Raw genomic sequence first — 24,330 nt, 5'->3', positions numbered from 1 at the left:
CTTGCTGGTGGATTCTCTGCAGCTTGAGGTCTTCAGATCATAATTTTGAGGATTTCAATAACTCAGTCATGGGTTAGGGGTTGTTATAAATGTGTATGGATAGGGTTTTGTGGCCTGCCTTGTGCAGGAGGTCAGACTAGATGATCATATTGGTCCCTTCTGACCTATGAGTCTGAGTCTATGCATCTGTCAGCTGCAGGACGTCTAGCACACCTGCTTGGAGCAACAAGGAAACAAAACAGCCAAGAAGGAATCCTTTTTATTCTTGCTGACCACAGCAGCTCCCAGTGTATCCTGTCTGGTCAGGCCTCTCTTGCTGGAACACCTCACAGGCAACCAGAGGAGTAGAGAAGTTGTCGGGGAAGGGCACAGAATTGCCTGGGCTGACTGGACATTGCTCATACTATGGGCCAGCCATGCCCCACTGCTTTCCCTCTCTCCTCCAAATAGCCAGCCCTGGAGGGATGAGAGGGAGAGCATCCAAGAGAAGGAGGAACAAGCAGGAGGGTTGGCAGCAAGGAGCTCGGTAGCTCCACTCCTTATTTCTGACCATTTCCCCATCCCCTTTAACAAGTTGTGAGTTAACCCTTATGTAACCACTTCTTGCTTATTCAGTGAGGCCAAATAGCTGTGCTGTGTAAAGGCTTTCCCTGCCCTTCCCCCAAGCAGGGTTTAGGGAGCATCCATAAAGTTCAAGGAACCCACTTACTGATTATCTCAAGAGTGATCTTTTCAAGTGTTGCTCTTATTTCTATAGCACAGCAGCAGGGACAAGAAAAGGCCCAGAAAGTGCAGTGAGGTTCCTTATATTCATCTTCCTGGGAGCAAGGACAGCTTTTTTCATAGTTGGGGTTGGAGACCATAGAGGAGAAAGCTGAGAATCAGTTTTTAAATGTAATCTGAAACCATCCCTAGTATTATGTGCACTCTATTTCTCCATTAAAGCCTCTGAAAAAGGAAATGTGGGAGAGAAGGGAAGTTAGTCTACTCACAAGTAAATCTGTTATGATATATGCTTTCACAACTATTCCAAGAGATTTCACATCTTCTCTAGAAGCTTTTTAATTTTTTCAGCCAACAGGACTTATCATCCCTGTCCTCCCTTGTTCCGTTGCCAGCAGGTACTCAGAAGGCCATAGTATGTTGGAATTCTTCTTGACGTATGTGCAACGTGCCTCAGGTGGCACGTGACCAGGATTCATCACCAAATTTGTTCCACTGGTTGGATCATTAGCTTCCCCAGCCCAGGCCAGGTACTGATGGGGAGTGCAACGTGACGCTTATCCATGCCCCCCATGTTGGAATTGAAGAGGTTTGTTGTAGAAAATCTGTGTCTGCTTCAAAAGCAGAGAAGCTTATTCAGAGAACCATTTCACCAAAGGATAATGGAATAATCTCCAACAGTATTAGTTGACTCAGGCTTAGCTCAAGTAGGCCATAAGAACAGAACTCCTGTTCTGAACAACCAAGTACTGGTGATGTCTTACAGCATTTCAGCAATGGCCTCTGTCAACAAAGAAGGAGGTACCAGATCCACAGTTGATGTATGTCTAATCTTTTGTTCTTGAGTGGTTAGATGGGTGCGAGGGAAAGGGGAACTTTTTATATTCTCAAGCACTACATGTAAAAAGGAAATACACCCCAGAGCAGCAGCTGATGAAGAAGGCAAAGGATAAATCTTGGAAAGTGGAGTTTACAGCCCAAGATTTTGAATGGAGAGTCAGGCCCTGGGTCACCCACTTGTCAATGGATCTATCTGCATCCAGAATCCAGCAAAGAAGAAATCAAAATCTTATACCAGATGAAGAGATTAATAATCCATAGCTACGATTGTGTACTTTCTCCCATCACCAAATGCTGTATATGACTGTCTCTTTCTATTCTTCAGGACAATTTAAAGAGCAACATTTCTAGAGCGATTCCTGGTTTTCATATTCAATTCAGGTTGCAATCACTGCTCAGGTATGTCTACTCTACAAGAAGGATTTGCCCTCAAGGACAGAATTCTGTACCCAGACCTAGAAAAATTAAACCTAGCTACATGATGTTTGAGGTAAAAATTAGAACGGACTATGCACGTTTATAACATGCTCTTTTTATCCTTGAGAAAGTATTCCATGAGCAGGGCATAGTCAAGGGCCTAATCTAGACGTATGCCAAGAGGTTGTCATCTGCAAATTTTATAAACTTATTCTCCACTTCATTATCCAAGTCACTAATGAAAATATTAAATTGCACTTGCCCCAGTACAGACTCCAGCAGGACCCCACAAGATATGTCCTCTTAGTTTGACGCTGAACCATTTATAATTAAACTTTGTGTACATTTTTTAACCAGTTGTGTACCCACTTTACAGTAATTTTATCTGGACCACATTTCCCTAGTTTGCTTATGAGGTTGTCAAAGTAAAATTTTTAGGGCTGATCAACACAGAGAACCTTGCAGCATTAGCAGAGCAGTATAGTTCAGCTATAACTCCGTGTGCAAACCCTTATTCAGAATAGCAGCAGCTTTGTTTGTTCGTTTGTTTGTTTTATTTAGCTTCTCTCTACTTCTCCCTCCCCATTCTCTAGCAAACAGTATTTGTGGTTATTCGTTCAGAGTCATGGAACTCTCATGCTCTGAAGGATCATATCCAACATACGAAGAGAGATGTGGGATGATTACTTGGTCCTGTTTCCACAACCTTCACCAAGTTTTACAAATTAAATGTATGGACCTTCAGTCCCTGTCTTAGGAAGAGCAGCAGAGAATCCTGTGGCACCTTATAGACTAACAGATGTTTTGGAGCGTGAGCTTTCGTGGGTGAATACCCACTTCGTCAGACGCAGTAGGAATTATCCCAGCAGGACTCATATCCTTAATCTTACAACAAGCTAGCAGATAATCGCAGCGTCAATCTAGCAGGATAGAAGCCCTGTACTCAGCACTTAGCCCGCTGGTCACACATCTCAGTCTTTGTTTAGCCAACTGATGTGTCAAATTTGCAGCATAACTGAACGCCTCAGCAGTTTCTCTACACAGGATTTCCACTTTCTAGGACACCACGTGCAAAGAAGTTGTATCTCACTTAACACCACCCTAATCGACCTATCTCGCCTACCGAGCCGCTATGGCCTTCTCGCTACACCCTCCACGCCGCCGAAGCACTCTCATCCCCCCACACCCGTTAACAACCCATCTGCTCGACACTCTCAGCGACACCACCACCACAAGCATTCCCAATCTATCATCATCTCTTATCTCTTAATACGCGGGATCTCAGCCAGAACCTCCTACTGCACTACAACCCAATAAAGAAACCACTCCCGACTCACACATGAGCATCCTCCTTCTAGAAGACCGCGCCTCTATACAACGTCCAGGCTCGAGCAAAGCCCATACACCGCAGTTACTACACACATCTCCACCTTCAACACCCCACACTCTATCTCTATCTCACACACACCAGCAACTGCCACACACACACATCTTCTCTCTCTCGAACCTCTTCATCAAGCAAACCTCGATCCACTCTCTCACACCACGCAGGCGACACCACACCCATCTCTCCTATTCACACCTAATCGACGTTGGCACACACCCCCCTTCCGTGTCCACCAGTTAATATACGCCATCAATATCCGCATATCCCCCCCTGACACAGCCAATGACCTGGAAGTACTCTACGGCCACAAAATTGTCTCTCCCAATCTTTCCCATTCGATATCAATATACAACAACCTTCGAGAGCACCTTCAACCTCCCTGCCCACACCTATACAGACCTTAATCCATCCTGCAGCAAAAAACTTCAACCAATTCAAAGAAAAACCGCTGCGCTCATTCATCTGCAAATACACCAATCAGCCATGATAAACAAAGCACTGTGAATGCTTGCATTCTCAATAACCAGTTCTCCCCCTGCGCTCTGAACTAACCTCATTACTCTCTCATCCTTCGCCTCTGCTATCCATACAATACCACCCCTTGAAGTTTCCTCCCCACTCACCTGCGTCCTGACATCTATTTCACCACCCCCACGCTCCAACAACGTCGGTTAGTCTAATAAGTGCCATCAGGTTCTTCCTAGCTTTACAAAATCCAGCTATCTAACCGCGACCCTACCCCTCTTACTGATACCCTTCTCCAGCTCCACTACGCCTAAGCTAGCATTCTCCTATCACAGATCCGGTTCCTCCGGGGCCTAACCAAACTCTTTAACATCGGGACACACACACACACAAACTCTCACTGCCTCCTCCCTCTCTCCTCCACACCTACGTTCTGAAACATCCCAACTTAAGATAGAATTTCCGGCACAGATGAACATTCGACTCTCCCCTCCCTGAAAGTTCCCCTTCCTTCATAGAGAAAGGGGAAGTCCTTAAATACCCAACTACTAGCAAAACTGACAAGTCTTCTAAATGTCATGCGACTTCTACCTTTTCCTCCTTTAAAGACACAACTTCACCGCGCTAGTTTCATCAGTGACGTATTATCCCTCGAAAAGCTCGAATTACTTTATTCTACGTGCGTAGAACATATTATACTAACTTCCACACTATTCACATAAACCTCGTAGAATTACAACATCTCTTCAAACGCGACTACCTAACTCTTATGGAGCACTTTTGGACATATCTCAACTTAGATTGATACGATCTTATAAGCCATCACGAATTATTCAGGGTTAGAGACCTAGCCCAGGAATCATCTTAGTCCAACCCCCTCTCAAATTCACTGAATCAATTCCTCACGTACTAATCACTACACACTCACGGCTTTGTTCAACCGACCTATAAAAACTAAGAAAGAATCTCCACCACCTCCGCTACACCCCATTCGTGCTTCACCACCCTCTAGTGGAATAGTCTTACTTCCTAAAATCCACCCACAAACCTCACCACCTCCAAACTTAGACCACTTTTACCCTTTTCTGTCAATCTCTACCACCTGAGAAACAGTCTCAGATCACATCCTCTTTGGACCCCTTTCAGCATGAAAGCAACTATCAAATCCCCCCTCACTCTCTCTCTCTGGCCGATTAAACAATCCAATTCCCTCACGCCTCTCTCCTAATCATGTGCTCCCATCCCTAATCATTTTTTCGCCCTCGCTGATTTTCCAATTTTCCACATTCTTCCTTAGTTGGGCCCAAACTGACACACTTACTCCAGTATGAGAGCCCGCTCCACTTCAATTCCTGACTATACCGATACGGAACATCACATCCCTCTATCTTGCTGCAATCCCCTACGATACAGCCCAAACATGCGTTTTCTTCGCACAAGGTACACTGGACTCATACCCAACTTCTCATCTAGTCCTGCCCCCTAGTTCTTCTGCAGATACTGCCTAGCCATTTATCCCTAGCCTATAACACCCGCCTTCTTTCTTTAGCGCTGGACCTTCATAATCAACATCTGCATATAAGTGTCCTTGTTAACCTCAATACTTCTTTGGCCCAGTCACTCTAACAGTCCTAAGTCCTCTGCTATTCTCTCTCCTCTACCCTCCAATTTATCTACCTCACACACACACTCTGCCCCAGTCATCCATGCCATCCTCCAGGCTCCTTATCATCAGGTAGTAGAACACAAACCCGGCCCCAGACTGACCCTGGCACTCCCGTTGAAACCGGCTCCACACTAGAACATGAAAAGCCATTGCTCACTACCCTGACCCGCGATGATATTAGCCCGAGCGTCTAGCCCAACTTTTCATCCACCTTGTAGTCCATCACAGCCAACTCTTTAACTTGCCGACAAGCGAAATACATTCTCACGGAGACTCGTAATCACCCTTTGCTAAAGTCAAGGAATAACACATCCACTGCTTTCCCCTCATCCACAGACCCAGTTATCTCCTCATAGATGGCAATTAGGTTAGTCAGGCGTGACTTGCCCTTGGTGAATCCATGCTGACTGTTTCTGATCACTTTCCTGTAAGTGCTTCAGGAGTGTGGCCAGTCACAATCTCTTTTGATGTCAAGTTAAATTTAAAATAAAACCCAACAACTTCAGACCCACTTTTTTATTGTGATGTGACTTTTAAAAAATGCCATTTGAATTTAGCATTACTTGGAATTTTGGAACAGTGTCTCTTCTTGACGTCCGAGTTGACATATGCACTGCTGACAAATACTCTTGTTACATGCAAATAACATTTGGACTAAGCATAACTTCCAAAATTGACATGCTTTAATTGGTTTCATCATCAACTTGGCTAATATTTGAAGGAATCAGCAGAGACTTACCCCTTCTAGACGTTGTGTATATACATAACCTAGATATGTGGCTTTCTTAATTCATCTTGCCTGGCTAGATGTTGGACTTAGGGCATTCACTGCAGACATGTTTACATTCCTTAATATGCTGGAGGTGTTGTAATTGTGTTCTAAGATTGCCTACCCATCTCTGTTAAAAGCCTGATGTTTGTTCTATGCATTCGATACAAAGACTGGACTCTTTAACGTGGGTATAGATCGTCTTTTGAGCTCTGGCTTATATCCTGTACTATGTTTAATATAGCCTTTTTAGGGAGCATGATGATTCATTTATCTTTTTCATTGCTTCTGTGGATGTTTAAGACATACATGAACCTGTCTGTAGTTGGTGTTTGTGCTACATCAGTAGCTGGCAGAGATATTGTAAGAGACTTATGAATCAAGTGTAGGGACTGTGACAATTGGCCCTGGTGTCAAGTGCATAAATGAGCTGTTTTGTAAAATCAGTTCGTTTAAGGGGGAAAATAATAATAATATGTTAGTGCCAGAGCTCTGTGACCAAATTCAAACATTGGATGTTACGTTCTTGCAGAGCTTTCTCTATGCTGTTGTTCAAAGTGAAAGGAAAAACTCTCTCCCATCAGGCAACATATTGTTTTCTTAGATCTAACCACTGTCAGAAATACCTGTGTTCTTGATGCGTAAAACTAGATGGACCAGTTGTTGGTAAAAGAAGCTGACACATCCATTACAGTATTTAAATTTATTATTGGAACACATTTTATTGCCATCAATGACAGTTTATTGCTTTTTTCATAATTATGGTTTTTTTTCACTTCCACCTGTTAGTTTGATTAGTTTATAATTCATTAAATTCTTTTTTAAAGACCGGTAACATTTCATATATTATATATTTCGGAATCTTATAGGGATTAATAGCTGAAGATTTTCAGAATAGTAGTCTTGTATGGGTTTATCTTCACTTCATAACTTCCCAAGGAAGTGACATTTTTATTTTCCTTACACTTTTAGATTAGATTGAAGTGGGAGCGGGCACCTGGCAGACTTATGACTTTTTTTATGCATAACCTTCCAAGCCAAATACTTCACTGTTGCCTCTGTAGAGAAGATAAACTTACTAAGTGGAGTAAAAACAACGAGGAGTACTTGTGGCACCTTAGAGACTAAGGCTGTGGCTACACTGGCAGTTTTGCAGCGCTGGTAGTTACAGCTGTGCTCGTACAGCTGTGTACGGCCAGCGCTGCAGTGTGTCCACACTGACAGCGACCAGCGCTGCAGTGTGTCCACACTTGCACCAGTTGCAGCGCTGTTGTGAGTGGTGCATTGTGGGCAGCTATCCCACAGAGCACCTCGTCCCATTTTGGCGCTGTGGGTTGTGGGAAGGGGACGGAAGGGTGCGGGTCATTCCGCTTCTCTGTTTCCAACGACCCCTGCTGCCAGGAATCGACCCCGCGCCTAAGAGGGACCTTTTTAATTTTTTTTTTTTTTTTAACTTACCCCATCCCCGGCTGTGGTCTGCTCCCATGGTCCCGCTCCCTTTGAGTGAAGCGCCTGCGGGAGCGCGGCATGGCCCCGCTCCCCCAGCTAGAGCTCAGCCGGGCGGCGGGGCTTGCGGCGCTCCGGGCCGGGCTCAGCCATGAGAGTGGGGCGGTGGGCTTCTCCGCGTGCTCCGGCCAGGAGAGGGAGCGCGAAGCTTGCGCGCTCTGACCGGGGCTCAGCCGGGAGAGCGGAGTCGCGGGGCTACCGCGCTCCGGCCGGGGCTCCAGCCGGGGCTCCGGCCGGGAGAGCGGGGCTTGCCGCTCTCCCGATCTGGACTTTAGTGTACAAAATCTGGGTGTTTACGTGACCTTCCCAATGCTTATACCAGCTTGAATCTTTCCTCGCTGCCACCAGCCAGGAATTTACAGGGCCTGACTCCCTTCCCTCTCGCTGGTCTGCTCCCCCTCCTTCCTGGGGACCGCAAGACCCAAATCCTTGGGTCCTCCCTATCTCACGGGAAACAAGCTCTTTCCCACCTGCCTTGTTCCTATCTGCTCCCCGCTTCCCCTCCTTTTCCCTGATGAGCCCTGGGCGATGCAGTACTTAAACTCCTTGAAGGCAAAACAAAAGGGAAATCACCCTCCCCCGAGCGCGTGCCATTCAATCTAGTAAAGCTAATATAAAGCACGATTTTAAACCCCCCTTCCTTGTAGCCTCACCAAAGAAACCCCAAAAACCTCGCCAGGTTTTAAAACCGAAACTTTTTTATATAAAGAAAGAAAATTACAAACCAAATTTTAAAAACATCCTTTTGCAATTTAAGCAAAAAATCCTCCAATTAAACAAAAAGGCCTTTGTTTTGACTTAAATATAGAAAATATGAATAGAACAGTGCTGGATTTAAGATAGCCAACCGTATATCACCCAGTCACACCAAGTAGCAAATCACACCCTGTCAATACAACACAAACGCTCCTCACCACGCCAGAATACTTTGTTTCCTTTTGTACTTCACATGATCTTTAGGATGTAAGATTTGAAAAGGAAGAGTCGAAGCTAGAAGAAAAACTTGTTTTCTCACAGCCGAGGAAAACAAAAGACCCAGAAAAAGCCAAAAACCTGGCAGAGGTTCCCACCTTACCTTTGAAATCCTGTTTCCTGACTGGTCCTCGTGGTCAGGTGTTTTTGGCGTTCCCTATGTACACCCTTTTACAGTAAACAGAAAATTAACCCCTTACCGTTACCTATCTATTTATAGCAGAGTCCTGGCAAAGGTAAGCTTTGCAACTCTGAACACAAGAGATTTCCCCTCCCATCTTCCGAGAGAGACCGTAACCCTGGCAAGAAGATTCTATCGAACAGGGGCGGCGGGGCTTTGTCGCCTCCGGCCAGGAGAGCGGAGTCGGCGGAGCTTGCCGCGCTCTGAGGGTTTGCTCCAGCCGGGAGAGCGGAGTCGCGGGGCTCGCACGCGCTTCGGCCGGGGCTTCCCGGCCGGGAGAGCGGGCTTGCTGGCTTCTCCTGGCCGGAGTGCGGCGAGCCCCGCTCTCCCGACTGGAGCTTGGGCCTTTAAATAGTCACCCCCCAAGCCCTGGGGCAGTGAGGGGGGTATTTAAAAAGTTCCTGGGGCTTCCAGCGCCTCTGCCACCCACCGTCCTTCAAATAGCGCTGGAAGCCCCGCCTCCTCTTCGCAATTCCCCAGCGCTCCGGCTATTTAAAAGGTTCCCGGAGTAGAAAGGTGGGTTTTGGGGGCTAACTTTTAAAGGGGCTGGGTTCCAAGCTGCCTCTTGCTGCACCCCATGGACCCTGCCCACACCAAGTCCCGCCCACTGCCTGCAGCCTAGCTCTGGCATCCCATACCCCACAGCCACCTACGTGCCAAACACCCTGTCCTGTCCTTCAGCCAACCACTGCCTACAAGACACCCCTGCAGCCCCTGCCAAAGACCAGGACACCACCCCAACAGAAAACTTGCTGCCCGCCACCAGTTCGCACCACTCTGCACCAGCCCGCACACCCCTGCCCCTGTCTCCAGTCAACCCTGCTGCACCCCACTCTGAAAGCCAGCCAGTCCCAACTACCGCTGTCTCCAGCCTTGCAAAACCCTCTGCTGCACTAAACACAGACCACGACGGCCCTGCACGCTGAAGCCTTAAGCTCCCATGCACCCACACCCCTCATAGATCTCCAACCAGCCTCACATACCTTGCCCTGCCTGCAGGCCAGACCCTACTCCAGTCGAGCCACTGCACTGCTTCACCAGCCGCAATGTCACCACTGCTGCCAAAGACCTGCAGTATTCCAGGGCATTAACCCTCGCAGGCAGAAGCACTGGAAACCAAACAACATGTGCACCTACGCCCACGGGAGTTGGTCGGGGACCACCCAGTGAAACGGCAGTTCATTAAATAACCAATCCACACAGCATATAGATGCAATGTATTAATGTATATCATGTCAAGGCTTATGAAGTTATGGACACAGTAAAAATAATACATGAAAAGAAAATGAAGGCTTTTTTTTTCCACTTATTTTAAGTCATATACCCTGGCCAATCTGTGCTTCTCTTGGTAGTCCAATTCGCTTCTCTTGGCAGCCCTATGTTCCTTGTTTTATGGTTTCCTTAGTCCCCTACAGTCCTTGCAACTTTTTATTTTCTGTGGATATACAGATTCATAACTGCTTTCACCATCTCTCTCCTTACTACTTTCCTTGTTTTTTTCTAAGTCTTTGCAGTCCTTTCAGAAAGTCTGCGCTGATGAGCAGTATTTCAGTCACTTTAAAAAGAGAGACCACCAGAGATGTATAACTGTTAATACAAGAAGCCTGCATTGTTTTTAAGAGTTTTTGTAGCCATCATTTACACATTCTTGAGCCATAGCAACAGAAGAAGGCTGCAGCTAGCAGGATGAGAGATAAGGCAGTAGTATATACCCCGCACACGCGGTCAACAGGGGAAGGGGGGGCTACCCCAACGTGGCTCACCGGTATAGGAGAGGGGTGGGGTTTGCTTCACTCATGGAAGCCATTGGGGTTTCTAGTTGCACTTGTGGAAAGCAAGAGCACTACAGGGAAATAAAAACTGAACCTACAACCACACATCTGCCACAGCAGACTATTCTCAGAGCGATCTTTAGCACACATCAGCTCACACTGGGAAGGGTGGGAGTCGGGGGATTTAGCTTCTACCTAATGAGAACAGCCATGGGGTTACTTTGACTCGTGGAACAAGCAAGAGCAGCTACAGTGAAGATCCAATGGGCTAATTCCCACATCGTAGAGCCACATAGCTTGCAGCAGCCATGCCCCCCTGCTCCCAAAATTTCATCTTAATAATAAAGCTTCTTACCAGGAAAGGCTTCTCTGCTGGTTTCCTCACTACAAGATCCCAGCGGCTGCGACTGCTAGCTTCTTCCTGGCTCATGACTCCTGGGAGTCAACAAACAACCTCATAACCTCCCTTTTGGGTCCTCTACACCCTCGCCCCTCCTCTCCAGGCTCGGCCAGGGCATGGAGTGTGAAGCATGACGCAAGAGAGGCTAAAAAGGTATGCGGGAATACCTCCTAATACCGACCTGGAGGCCAGTTACAGCGCTCGCTGGTGAGTGTCCACACCTGATGACCAGCGCTGCAACAGCAGCGCTGGAATCGCTACACCGGAAGCAGACCCAGGTGTACAGCCAGCACTGCAAACAGGGAGTTGCAGCGCTGGCTGAGCTTTTAAGTGTAGACACCTGCTAAGTTGCAGCGCTGTAACCCTCTCACCAGCGCTGCAACTTGCAAGTGTAGCCATGCCCTAACAAATTTATTTGGGCATAAGCTTTCGTGAGCTAAAACCCACTTCCATCAGGTGCATGGAGTGGAAAAGTGAAGTAGTTACCTAAGATTATGGGTGAACATCAGTGGTCATACTTTTAACAGTATATTTTAGCAATTTTTGGGAAATAACTGTTTGGCACAACAGAGTTCATTACACTTTCTAAACTAACACTCCTGTAAAGCCATCCCTCTTTCTCTCTTTCATGTGCACTTTTGTTTTGAGAAGGCTACTGATATCTTTTGTTTTTGTTTTGAGCAAGTCATTTTGCAGGTTTGAATCGCTATTTCAGGGGGTAGGCAACCTATGGCACGTGTGCTGAAGGTGGTACGCGAGCTGATTTTTCAGTGGCACGCTCTCACTGCCTGGGTCCTGGCTGCTGGTTCAGGGGGCTCTGCATTTTAATTTAATTTTAAATGAAGCTTCTTAGACTTTTTTGAAACCTTATTTACTTTACGTACAACAATAGTTGAGTTATATATTATAGACTTACAGAAAGAGACCTTCTAAAAACATTAACATGTATTACTGGCACATGAAACCTTAAATTAGAGTGAATAAATGAAGACTCAGCACACCATTTCTGAAGGGTTGCTGACCCCTGTAGCTGCTTTTTAATAGACCATCAAATCTGGCCCTTCCATAAATATACGTTACATATATTGTATATACTCGATCATAAGCTGGTTAGTTTATCAGATGACCCCCCTCCCCCCCAAGATGGATAAGAGAGGAAAAATTTTATGACCCATTCATAGGCTGGCCCTATAATTCAGGATTCAGCAAACTTTTTGGCTCCCGGGCCATGAGGATAAACCACTGGTAGACCGAGATGGTTTGTTTACCTTGAATGTCCACAGGCACAGAGGTAAACCTAAGTAAACAAAGTGCTTACCCTGACAGGTGGGGAAATTTGTGTGGGGGGGGAGAAGCTGGGGGTCAGGGGAGTACCTCCTGTGTCCTTTCCCTACATGACACCCCCCCTACCCGGGACCCCCACACACTCCCCATCCCATCACTTCCCACCTTATCTGGGGAGGATGTCTCTGGCCCGGCTGAAGCTGCTCCACCAGACTGGGCAGCATGGCCGCAGCGTGCTCCGGCGGGCCAGATGGGGCTATGCAGGCAGCATGTTCCAGCAGGCTGGGCTGGGCGGCATGGCTGCAGCGTGCTCCGGCGCCCGGGTGGCGTGGCCACACTCTGCTCTGGGGGGCGAGACCAAGCAGCATGGCTGCAGCCTGCCAGCCCAAGAGCTGCAGCTGCTTCGGAGGCTGGGGGGGAGAGCAGCATGGCCAGAAGCGGAGAGACTCTGGCCCCACCTTGTCCCTTCTGGCTCTGCTGCCTCTCCTTGCTCCCTCTGTTGTGGGGATGGGTTGTGTCCCACCTCTCCCTCTCTATACCCATTTGTAAGCCGACCTCCTTCTCTGGTGCTTCCTTTTTTTACTAAAAAAAATTCAGCTTACGAATCAGTATATATGGTAATATGAATTAATATTTTTCACTGCAAATGACATTCACCACTATTTTTATAACTATTTTAAAGTTCAATAGGTCAGTGAGTTTTGGCCTAGAATTGAGTGTTCCTTTTTTTCCTTTGGTTTCCTGTTGAATGTTTTATTCAATATCTTTGGTACAGCTACTGGAAAAATTATGTTTTCAATTTAATCAGGATGTGTAGCTATGGAATGTTATCTGTATTGTTCTAAGAGCTAAATTTAGGGTGAAGAAAACATTTATGCTCTTTGGGAATATCAATATCTTGGTTTGGCATGTGGAACAATCTTCATTTGTATATTTAGATTTACTAAAGGTTTAGGTGCCTATACAACAATTAAATATACATAGAAAAGAATACATTTCTTCAACTAAAAGGAAGTACCCAAGGTCACGTCACAATATTATACGTTTAATATTAACAAAGCAGTCCATTTAACAATTAAGAACTTAAATGCTTCTGAATAGACACTCCGAAGCCTAACACTCTTTTGAGGTTGTGATTAGCTGGTATTTGGTATTTGTTTGTGCACAATTATTTAAAAGTATGCTTTCTATCCTAAAGACAAAACTTAAAATTGACTTCTTAAAACTTTTTACTTGAACTACTTAGTGCATTCTGATCTATTCTCTTTAGTCTCAGTAAATTGACTTTGTAGCATCCGTGGTAAATCTCTCCATAATCCCATAAAGGTGTAAACTCTCTAAGGCAAGGATTGTCTTTTTTGAGTTGTTTTGAACAGCACTTACCAAAATGGTGTCCTGGTCCATGACTAGGACATCTAGGCACCATGGTAATACAATAAAAAGGAACTAAAAAGAAGAAATGATTGACTAGGTTATGCAAAATTTGGCCATAGTTTGTGTACACAATGTTGGTGCAAGTTCCCAGGGAGAGAGAATATATCCTGTTTTTAAGTATTAAGGCTAGGAGTGCTTATCGTACATAGTTGTAATGACAGAGTAATTGCAAATTCTTAGAGTACTGGTCCCTGTGTGTATTCCACACATGAGTACACATGTGCATCATACACCTGAGATCAGAGATTTCTAGGAAATAGTGTCTATTGATTTGCATACGTACGGTTGTTCTCGTGCTCTGAATCGAGGGTATAAGGGGAAGTGAAGACCAATGTGTCTCTAATTCCTTCTTACCGTGGTATGGCCTGAGCGTCAATCTTCTGTGTCCAAAACTATTCTCATCTAACTTCTAATCTGTAAATACTTGTGTTGTGCATAGTTTTGGTGTGTTTAGTCTTTTAATGTTTATAGTTAGTGTAGTTCTCCCCACCTCAGGGACTTTTGCCCACAGAGAAAGGCCATGGCTAGAGCTGAGAGGTTCAGGAACTGTATCTCCTGTCCCTGCTCCTTCTCCACCAGTGACAAAGACCAGCGCTGCCTTTACTGCCTTTGGGAGGCTCGTATCACTGCCAAGTTGTCCCTTATTCCCCCTCAAACCCACAAGGGATGAGAGCTCCATCTGCAGAAACATTTCATGGAGAAGTCAATGATACCCCAGTTGAATCCAGGGATGCCAGAGATTCCCCTGTACGTCAGCCTCAGACAGCAAGCAGCCCCCCTCTGTGCATAAGCCCTGGAGCAGAGGCCAAAAACATTAAACCTAAGAAACCATCTCACAAGAGTAGGGGACATGAGGATAAGCATAAGGATAGATTCTCATTAGATCTGCCTCTAAGAAAAAGGATCCCTGTCTGCCTCAGTCCAAGTTGCACGAGTCCTTGCATGCCCTCCTAAAGACTCAGGTTCACATAAATCTTCTCATAGAGAAGAGAAGTTGCAAAGGAAGAAGGATCTACTAGTTCTGGCTCTGGCTCTAACTCACAGGCTGACAGATGGGCACACGCAGTCTCTGGTTGGAAGTTCTATGTTGGACTTCCATTTGATGGCACCCACATACTACAGAAAGGATCTGCAAAGAGCTGTCTCCTTAGATATGCTGTACCCATTGATCCAACGTCCTGGACTCCTCAAACTCCAAGACCTCACCAGAGCATATTTTTGTCTTAGCCTACCTATAATCTCCTGTTCTCTCAGGTCCATTTCTCCTCCTGAACATTCTGACATCAGAAAAAAACACCTCAAAGAGAGATGGCCTCTCTCTTACCCCATCCACAGACCAGAGCATGCTTCAACTGGTACTGTTGGTAGAATTTGAACCTACCGTTTCATAAGATGAGTCTGATGTTCTGGAGGAATCTTCACCCCTTTGAGAGAATCCAGTCTGGATACAACTTCCTCAAAGTCTTGGAGTTGCCTTCTTCCCAGAAAGGCCTACCCAGGGACTATTGGTACCCAAAATCTTGGGGCCCTCCACAACCAGTCAACTCTTCATACTGGCCCTACTGGAGCTCATAGATCCATACACTAGATGCCCTGGATCTGGATGAGAATCACACCACCCCTCTTCCCCTGATCAGTACTGCCCAGCCCATCAGAGTATACGGAGGAGTAAGTTGAGTTCGCTCTGCTGGACAGTTCAAGAGGTATGTCATCCTCGGCACCAGATGAGGGAGTCGCTTTGTCATCCCTGTCTGCCTGATAACTACAGGCAATACCAGGAGCTCTTGCAGAGGGTGGCAGTGGACCTCAGGATCCCTCTTGAAGAGGTCTGTGACATGTAACATAGACTCCCAGACACTTCAAAAACCTCTGGCCCTAGCATGGTGGCCCGCCCAGTAAATGAGGCCATTAATGGAATCTGCCAGGGCAGTATTGTGTGCCCCAGCCTCCTGTGCCCTGCAAGGGGCTAAAAGCATTATTTTATTCCAGCTGAAAGGGCAGAGTTCTTATTTACCCACCCAGTGCCCAATTCCTTGTATTGCAGGCAGTCACAAACAGATCCAGGTGGTGTCAGACCAAGGCAACTCTGTCAGAAAAGGGTGTTAAATACCTTCCTCCCCAGAAAATCAAGGCATCTTCACTGACCAGCCTTCAGTTTAGAATTGGTAATTATGAAGCCCAGTTAGCAAAATATGAATTCACAAATTATTCCATAAATCTGGAATTCAAGGGCAAACTTCCACTGGAGGATGGGTTTCAATTCTAAGCCTTCATTCATGAAAGCAAATTGGTGGCTAAGTTTTTGCTCCAAATGGTGGTGGGTGCAGCTGACAATGCATCCAGAGTGATTGCCATGGCTGTAGTCATGAGGCAAGAGACCTGGCTTCGCTCTTTGGGGTTACCTAGGGAAGTCCAGGATACCAGCAAGGACTTACTCATTGATGAGTCTAATCTCTTCATTGAAGAAACAGATGAGACAATACACCCACATAAGGACTCTAGGGTAACCCTAATCTCCCTGGATATTTACACCCTGGCTTCAGAGAGAGAGCACCATAAGCAGGTTTATAAACTTACACCTCCCCGTCAACACTTTTGTCACCTGTGCTCTTATGAACTGCCATGTAAATGCAAGAGGGTACAAAACCCCAGATTTGTGACTACTTCCACTTCAACAGCTGCCACTCAACCCAACCCACCATTCGGGTATTTCTTTTGATGGGATGCTCAAGAGCTACATTCCTCTATTAATGCCATCCTTCACTGCCCCGCCAAACCTTTGGTGGCCACCTCACTCACTTAGCTCACAACTGGAGGGTAGTACGGTTGGACAAGTAGATGATAATTCCTAATTCTGAACCTTAGAGTCCAAAATGTGGGTGCCTGCATGAAACCTCCAAGCTTAATTACCAGCTTGGATCTGATAGTGCTGCCACCAGCCAAAAATTTCCAGTGTTTGGCTCACTCTGGTCTCCCCAAAACCTTCCCTGGGGGACCCCAAGACTCAGATGCCCTGAGTCTTACCACAAAGGGAAATAACCCCCCTCCCCTTGTCTTCTCTTTACTTCCTCCCCAGGCTTCCCCTCCGTGGGTTATCCTGGAAGATTACTGTACTTAAACTCCTTGAATTACAAAACAGAGAGGGCAATTTACCTTCCCCCCTCCTTCTTTTTCCCCCTCCCAGTCTTTCCCTGAGAGAGACCGTAATCCTGGCACAGGGATTTCTATCCCCTAGAGCCTCACTTAGAAAAGAAAATCCAACAGGTTTTAAAAAGAAAAGCTTTATATAAAAAGAAAGAAAAGACATAAAAATGGTGTCTGTATCAAGATAACAATATACAGGGTCAATTGCTTAAAAGAAAAATATGAATAAACAGCCTTATTCAAAAAGAAATACAATTTAAACATCCCAGCAACTACACACATGTAAATAAAAAAAAACAATAAAAGCCTATTGTTTTTCTACCTTTGTACTCACAACTTGGAAACTGAAGATTAGAAGCTTGAAGATAGAAAGATCCCTCTCATAGCCGAGAGACAGACAAAAGACACACACCCAAAGATTCCCTCCCTGAGCTTTTAAAAATCCCGTTTCCCGATTGGTCCTCTGGTCAGGTGTTTGGTTCCCTTTGTTAACCCTTTACAGGTGAAAGAAACATTAACCCTTAGCTATCTGTTTGACACAATGCCCCGCCAAACCTTTGGTGGCCACTTCACTCACAACTGGAGGGTAGTACGGTTGGACAAGTAGATGCTGAGGATTATTCCCCTCCAGCTACGCAGTGAAGTTTGTCTCTCCTCCCCATCACAAAACCCCCTTTTTAGGGACCACTCTCATTAGGCGGTCCTGCATCAGGAGGTAGAGTCTCTTCTTCATTGAGGGACTATAGAGCACAGGCCACCTCAACGTCAAGGGAAAGGGTTCTATTTCCCATATTTCTCCCCCCTCACCCCCAAACAAAATCAGAGGTTGGAAACCAGTTCTCGATCTATGACAACTCATCATCTTTGTCTGAAAATCAGAATTTCTCATTGCCACATTGGCCAGCATATAAAGACTTACAAGTGTAACTTGGCAATAGTGAAAATAATAAGTAAAAATAATACTTTCCGTGCTTTGCTGAAGTATATAACTAATAATCTGTGGATGGTAGAAACCTGGATCTGGAACAGAAATGGAGGCTAGACCAAAAATACAGGGGTGCCTGTAAGGGAATTTTAAATGAGGATTTTTAGTATGTGGCTTAGTGTGCAAACACAGCAGCAACACTGATGCATAAATGAAAAATTCACAGTGGAGACTGACACTCTGTCATTAATTTGTACCTTTTATATACGACATACACATTGCATACGTTCATATCAGTGCATGATCTTGCATATCAAGTGCATTGGAATTTAGACATGACAGGATGATGTATGGATGGAATGTCTGCTTTAAATCTTGATATCCCTGACCAGTTTAGATTTCAGTATTAAATTTAGTACTTCCCTATTTGGACATGCCCATATGTCCCAAAGAGAGCCAAAATACCAACAGGGTCCCTGTCATGATGCTTAGTGTGGAAAACCATTCCTGACATCAAATTTAGGTGATTGGTTGAACACTGTGTAGTAACAATACTTGCTGTAGAAAAGATTGGTGCATATCTGAGTGATATTTTTATGTGCACTTTCAGAGCAATCCTAATAGATGTTACATGGAAAGAAATGTGGTTATTTCATAAATAGCCTTCTCTTTCATATTGTAAACAGTTATTAACATGACAATGAAGTTGCTGGTGGTAAATGGCTTCAATATTTGTGTGAACGATGGCTACGAATGCCATCCCCAGCTTTTGAACAAGTTACCTTAAGATCAGTAGTTTCCACTTACTAAAGTGGTTTGTGGAACTCTGGTTGCCTACAGAGCACTTACTGGTGGTCTGCAGAAAGCCATCTCATCATATAGTCAGTTCATTCCCTTACTGTTTACCCCAATAAACTGACAAAAAGCTAAAACTTTTTTTTTTTTTTTAATTTTACTTTTCCAAGTGTATAGTTGCTCTGGTTGCCACAGTGAGGCTCTTCAGTTGTCAGTGGGAGGGAAAGTGATCCTCAAGACAATCACTTCTTCAAAATATGCTCCACATAAGGAAAAAAATTGGGAAGTCCTCATATTACTTAACTCTGTACTGTCTGATCAGTCTCTAATGATTTACTGATTAGCTGATTAATAGTCAATGCTTGGGGGAATTAACACTATACTAAATTACTTGACTCTGCGTGAGATTATAGACACAATTGTTTTTGTTTTGAAAGATTTTGAAGTCGCATCTAAACATGAGAAAATAGAAAGTAAAAGAGATTATGAACAGACACTTCAAAACACTAAATTCATACCCTTAGTTCTTATAGTTCTTTTCACCACCATTGTTCCCAGTGGGATCAATGAGAATGTTTCTGGAGAAAGTGCTACTTACTAGAGTCAGGCTTTCAGAATCTGGCCTATAGAAAACTAAGGAAAAACTGACTGAAGACGGTTTTCTGCTAATAGTTTTGAATTATGCTTTTGCTGTGTGTTTTTTCTAATTTCTGTTTTAGACTTTGTCTACTGTAGCACATTGTTGTGAAAACATGAGACTCTATCTAACTCTTGTTTGTTTTGTCTCAGTCACATTGATCAAACAACAACATGGCAGGACCCTAGGAAGGCGATACTTTCACAGATGAACGTTACAGCCCCCACCAGTCCTCCAGTGCAACAGAACATAATGAATTCAGCATCAGGTAAGCAAAAAATATATAAATATTTATATTTTCAAAAAAGGCATTACAAGTGCATTAATAACTCTTTTTTTGATAAAATTTCAACTTCTGCAAAAACACAGTACAATTCCTCTCAGTGTCCCTGCCCCTACTAGTATCTTTCCACTAATTTAGAAACATTATTTTTCTTTCCTTTTTAAAATGTAAATGCATAAATCTTGATGCCTTAAGCAACTGGATAATGTGAGCTGAAGAGAGAATGAATTTGTGATATCAGCACAAGTGTAATTTAATTTTTCTTGTGCTTTCTAAAATGAAGGATTCTAATGTTTTAAGAGATGAGGTGGTAAACTAAATCTTCCTCCCAAATATTAAATAAACAATATATTTTCTTTTTCTCTTTGGAGGTTTGCTTGCACATATCCTCCTGCCTTTTTAAATTTTGTTCTCCCGACCTGCTGTTTTTGAAGATATCCCCATCCCGCCCCCCCGCCCCCCCCCCAAAAAAGGGAAGTCCTTTAGGCAGAGGAAATACAATGTTTTCCTCCTTCCATCTCAGTTCCTAAAGTCCCATATCATGGTGACCATTCCTTTAGCTGATGGAGAACCAGATTTGGCTTCTCCTGGAGCCTGTCAACACAGCTTTTTCAGCTATCTTGTGGGCATCACTAGAGAGCAATGCAAGGTGCTCACTCCCCTGGGCTAAAATTCACTATTTTCCAAGTGCTCCCTGGCCCTGCTACTCTAGCAAGCAAGCAAATCATCTTGGTCCCATTGCTAATTTGTGACAGCTGTTGTGGTTTTCCTCATGTTTCGTCTGCTCCTTCCTGTCCGAGTCTAATTTTTCTTTTGTCTGCCTCTCTACCACCACGTCCTCAAGATCATTCTTGTGCCTCTTTGGTCCTCTGCATATAGATTCGTATATTCCAAGATCAGAAGAGACCACTGTGATCTAATCTGACTTCCTAAATAACACAGTCCATTGAACTTCCCCAAAATAATTCCTAGAGTATATCTCTTAGAAAAACATCTAATCTTGATTTAAAAATTGTCAGTGATGGAGAATTAACCACAACCCTTGGTAAATTGTTCCAGTGGTTATTTATACTCACTGTTAAAAATATGTGCTTTATTTCCAGTCTGAATTTGTCTAGCTTCAACTTCCAGCCATCGGATCGTGTTTTACTTTTTCTCCTCTAGACTGAAGAGTCCATTATTGAATATGTGGTCCCTGTGTAGATACTTACAGACTATAATCATCACTTCTTAACTTTCTTTTTGTTATGCTAGATAGGTTGAGCTCCTTGAGTCTATCGCAGTAAGATATGTTTTCTAATCCTTTAATCATTCTTGTGGCTGTTCTCTGAACCTTCTCCAATTTATCAACATCCTTCTTGAATTACGGGTACCAGAACTGCATACACTATTCCAGCAGCAGTCACACTAGTGCCAGAGGTAAAATATTCTCTCTTCTGCTCGAGATTCCCCTGTTTAGACAAGCCTGCATCTGGTTCTCTGTTGAGACAAGTTTGTATCTGTGTTATACTGCTGCTTACACACTACAGACAGCAGCAAAAGATTAACAGACATGAGATGAGATTGAGCAGTTTGTGGCTGTCACTTTTGAAGGTGAGGCAAGTCAAGCCATTGTCCTGACTTACTGCCAGCTAGGGATGGGATAGCACTCTGAGTTCAGTTGGAGTTCCCCCATCCCTGAAACAAGTGAAGAGATCTTGGATGGATTTAAGGAGGTCATGGCTCAGTGCAGTTAAAAATCCTAGGATTTCTCTTATCTGAAAAGATAATCTAACTCAGCCATGACTTTTCCATTAATGTATAGAATGTATGATGGGAAAGCTACAGACACGATTCCCCTGCAGGATTCTTTACCCGGAGACTTCAGAGGAATAGGGAATGGGAGAAATGAGGCATTCCCACCGTTGCAACCCTGAGTTATTTATCTCTCTGCTTATACCAGAGAACTAAATTTCACTGCTGAACTGTGCTGTTCAGTATTCTAAGGTGTTTTTAAAGACTTTCATCTCATCTTATTGCAGAGATTGAGAGGAAGAAAATGTTGATATTTAGTGAAATGGCACACAGTGCAAACTTAGAATAAATTTTAAAATTTATTCTTTCTCTTTCTTACCCCCCACTCCTACCCCCACCATGATGAGCATGAGCAAAAATTGTTTAACTCGATATTTATTGAAGGGCCAGGGGGCAATCTGTCAAGTCTCTGTAATGTAGGCAGTCCGTAAACACACTCAGACACTTTCAAGAAGAATTAATAAAATTCAAAACCAAATGAGCAAAATGCAGATTAGTGTCCAAAGGAAGTCAGCCAGGGGCCTTAGTAAGTCAATCTTGCTATGGATACCATAGAGGGAAACTAAAATAGATATGTGAGTTGTGGTGTTTAATACTTCTGGAGGAATAACATTGTTTAATGCAAGTCCATGAATAACTTAGTCTGTTTTTTTTAAAATAAGGCTTTCTGCATTGTAGATCAGTCTAGTAATTTCTGTCCTCAAAAATCTGATTTTGATCATCTCTGTAAAGAAACTATGTAAAAATTAACACAGAGTTCTTTGTCATATTTTTGTCTGGTCTAACTATTGAGCTTAGAAAATGGGATGCCAAGTAAACACTTCAGCTGACATTTTTTTATTTAACCCTTTTAATTCAGTTGGAGAGTTGATAGTTCCAAAATTTGCTTGTGTTTAACAAAAGTACGTTGTGAGAGAATTGAATTCTCGGACTGCATTCATTGTAAATTGATGCTGCTGCTGACAGCCCAGTTTGATTTAGTGTACGTAATGTTTTAAAATTGATTTTTTTTCACTAAGGCTTTCATATTTTGCTACGTATACATGGTTCTATTATTTTGTTGCTGAGTTTGATAATTAATGCTTTCTTAAATGTCTGACTAAAGAGTGCGGGAAGTGAAAGGATGAAATGGGCAACAGTTAAGTATCTTCCTTTGGGAGGGGCAAGGATTGTTTTTCTATGTTAGGACAGCACACAGGACAATGGGACCTCAAGCTTTTTGGTTGCTGCCATAATATAAATATTTACTATTACTAGTAGTAATGATCTTTAAAGTTTTCTTAAGTTTCCTAATTTGAATAGTTATCCTCAGGAGTTAGTTTGTAAGGGTGGAAAGTAAAGTTTATTAATGCCTTGATGCCAAAAGTTGGGATTTGCTGACATGAATATTGTTACTGGCAGTGAAATGTGATCTAATGCTTCTTGTTCCAGAGATCTCAGTATCCTTTAAAAAATATTTAGGCAGATGGCTGTACTCTTCCTGGTTTGAGCTTGCTCCACATAACCTGCCTAAATTTCTTGAACCATACCGGTGGGAAAGGATGTTGCAGTATTATAGACAAAATAATCTATTTAATCTTCCTGTGTCAATTTGGACTAAATGAAGTAATTGAAATTTCCTCATCTCATCAACAGTGGGAAGAAACAACTTATTTTTGTATGTGGACTATTTACTAGTAGAGATTGGTCTTCATATTTGTTTTGGGACTTCTCTACTGTACCACTGAAACCCACCCCTCCAACACGCTATAAAAACTCCACGGCCCACCTGTGCTGTAACTGATTTTCTGCATATAAAAGCCAGGGCTGGCATTAAGGGATAACCAGCTGAGCAATTACCTGGGGCCCCATACCACAGGGACCCCTGCAAAGCTACATTGCTCAGGCTTCAGCCCCAGCCCCAGGTGTTGGGGATCAGGGCCCTGGGCTTCAGCCCCAGGCAGTGGGGCTTTGGCTTTCTACCCTGGGCCCCAGCAAGTCTAACGCTCGCCCTGCTTGATGGCCCCTGAATCCTGCCCATGACCCTCCAGGGGGCTCTGGACTCCTGGTTGAGAACCACTGTTTTACAGGAAAAGCTGCATAGCTTTGGCTAGTCTCTTACTAAAATGATATAAGGTGCTCAGGTACCTTAGTGAGATACAGATATAAATTTCAAAATAAAAATATCCATGTCTGTTTCCTATGCTATCACAATTGATAGAACTGGTGTGGAAGATTTTGCACAAAGGAAGTGTACAAGTAACATAATTGTATCCTTTGAATCATTAATTTTACCCATTGGGCTGCTCGATTTGCCCTCTTCAGCCAGCATATAGAGACATTACAAATGTAACTTGGCGATAGATTTCTGTTTTAATGCTGTCCATCAATTCCATCAGTGTGTTGTCTCTCTTCCTTTTTTGCCTTCTATTCCCACTCTCCCCCAAGGAATTAATTTTCTTTAGTGGTATTTGGTAGAAATTAGATTAGAATTTAGCAAGAAAATGGCCATGTGAGAGAGGAAGACAGAAGCAAATACACAGTTTATATCTCCTTGTGGATAATATAGCAGAAAATGAACCAGAGTCCTGTGGAGGGTGTAAATGTCAACTACCTTATCTTGAGGATTCCTGCTCATTTTTAGTTTCAAATTTACCTTTTCTCTCTACAGTTCATGATATTGTGTACACTGCTTTTGTAAACACTGGCTATTATATGTGCTTATCAGGAAACTTAAGAAGAAAGTGTGTAAGAGATCATCATACGCTGCACATTTATTTAGAAGTGTGCTTCTCTTTTGGGGAACTTTTTTCATGAAATTTAGCCCTGGCAGGTTTACGACTCTGGTGAGAGTCTCATGATAGAAAATTGAGATTTGAAAAGTAGTTGGGGTAAAGGAAGAACGGTACCTGCAACCTACAATGTGTTCTGCTTTTTCTCATGTAACAATAAAGGTG

At 43.9% G+C, this 24,330-nt stretch overlaps 1 protein-coding gene across 8 annotated transcripts in view; it reads left to right on the top strand.

Moving 5' to 3' along the window:
- The window catches only part of YAP1 (Yes1 associated transcriptional regulator), a 167,394-nt gene that overhangs the window by 58,280 nt on the left and 84,784 nt on the right, over positions 1 to 24,330 (top strand). For all 8 annotated transcript variants that reach the window (XM_032762878.2, XM_032762871.2, XM_032762872.2 and 5 more), the window contains exon 3: positions 19,470 to 19,585. In XM_032762878.2, the coding sequence (XP_032618769.1) occupies positions 19,470 to 19,585 (116 nt within the window). The remainder of the gene's footprint in view (positions 1 to 19,469; positions 19,586 to 24,330) is intronic.

This window comes from Chelonoidis abingdonii, chromosome 1 (genome assembly GCF_003597395.2).
Source record: "Chelonoidis abingdonii isolate Lonesome George chromosome 1, CheloAbing_2.0, whole genome shotgun sequence".
NCBI lineage: Eukaryota > Metazoa > Chordata > Testudines > Testudinidae > Chelonoidis > Chelonoidis abingdonii.
The sequence above is the reverse complement of the archived record's forward strand: the minus strand, read 5'-3'. Positions and strand labels throughout refer to the sequence as shown.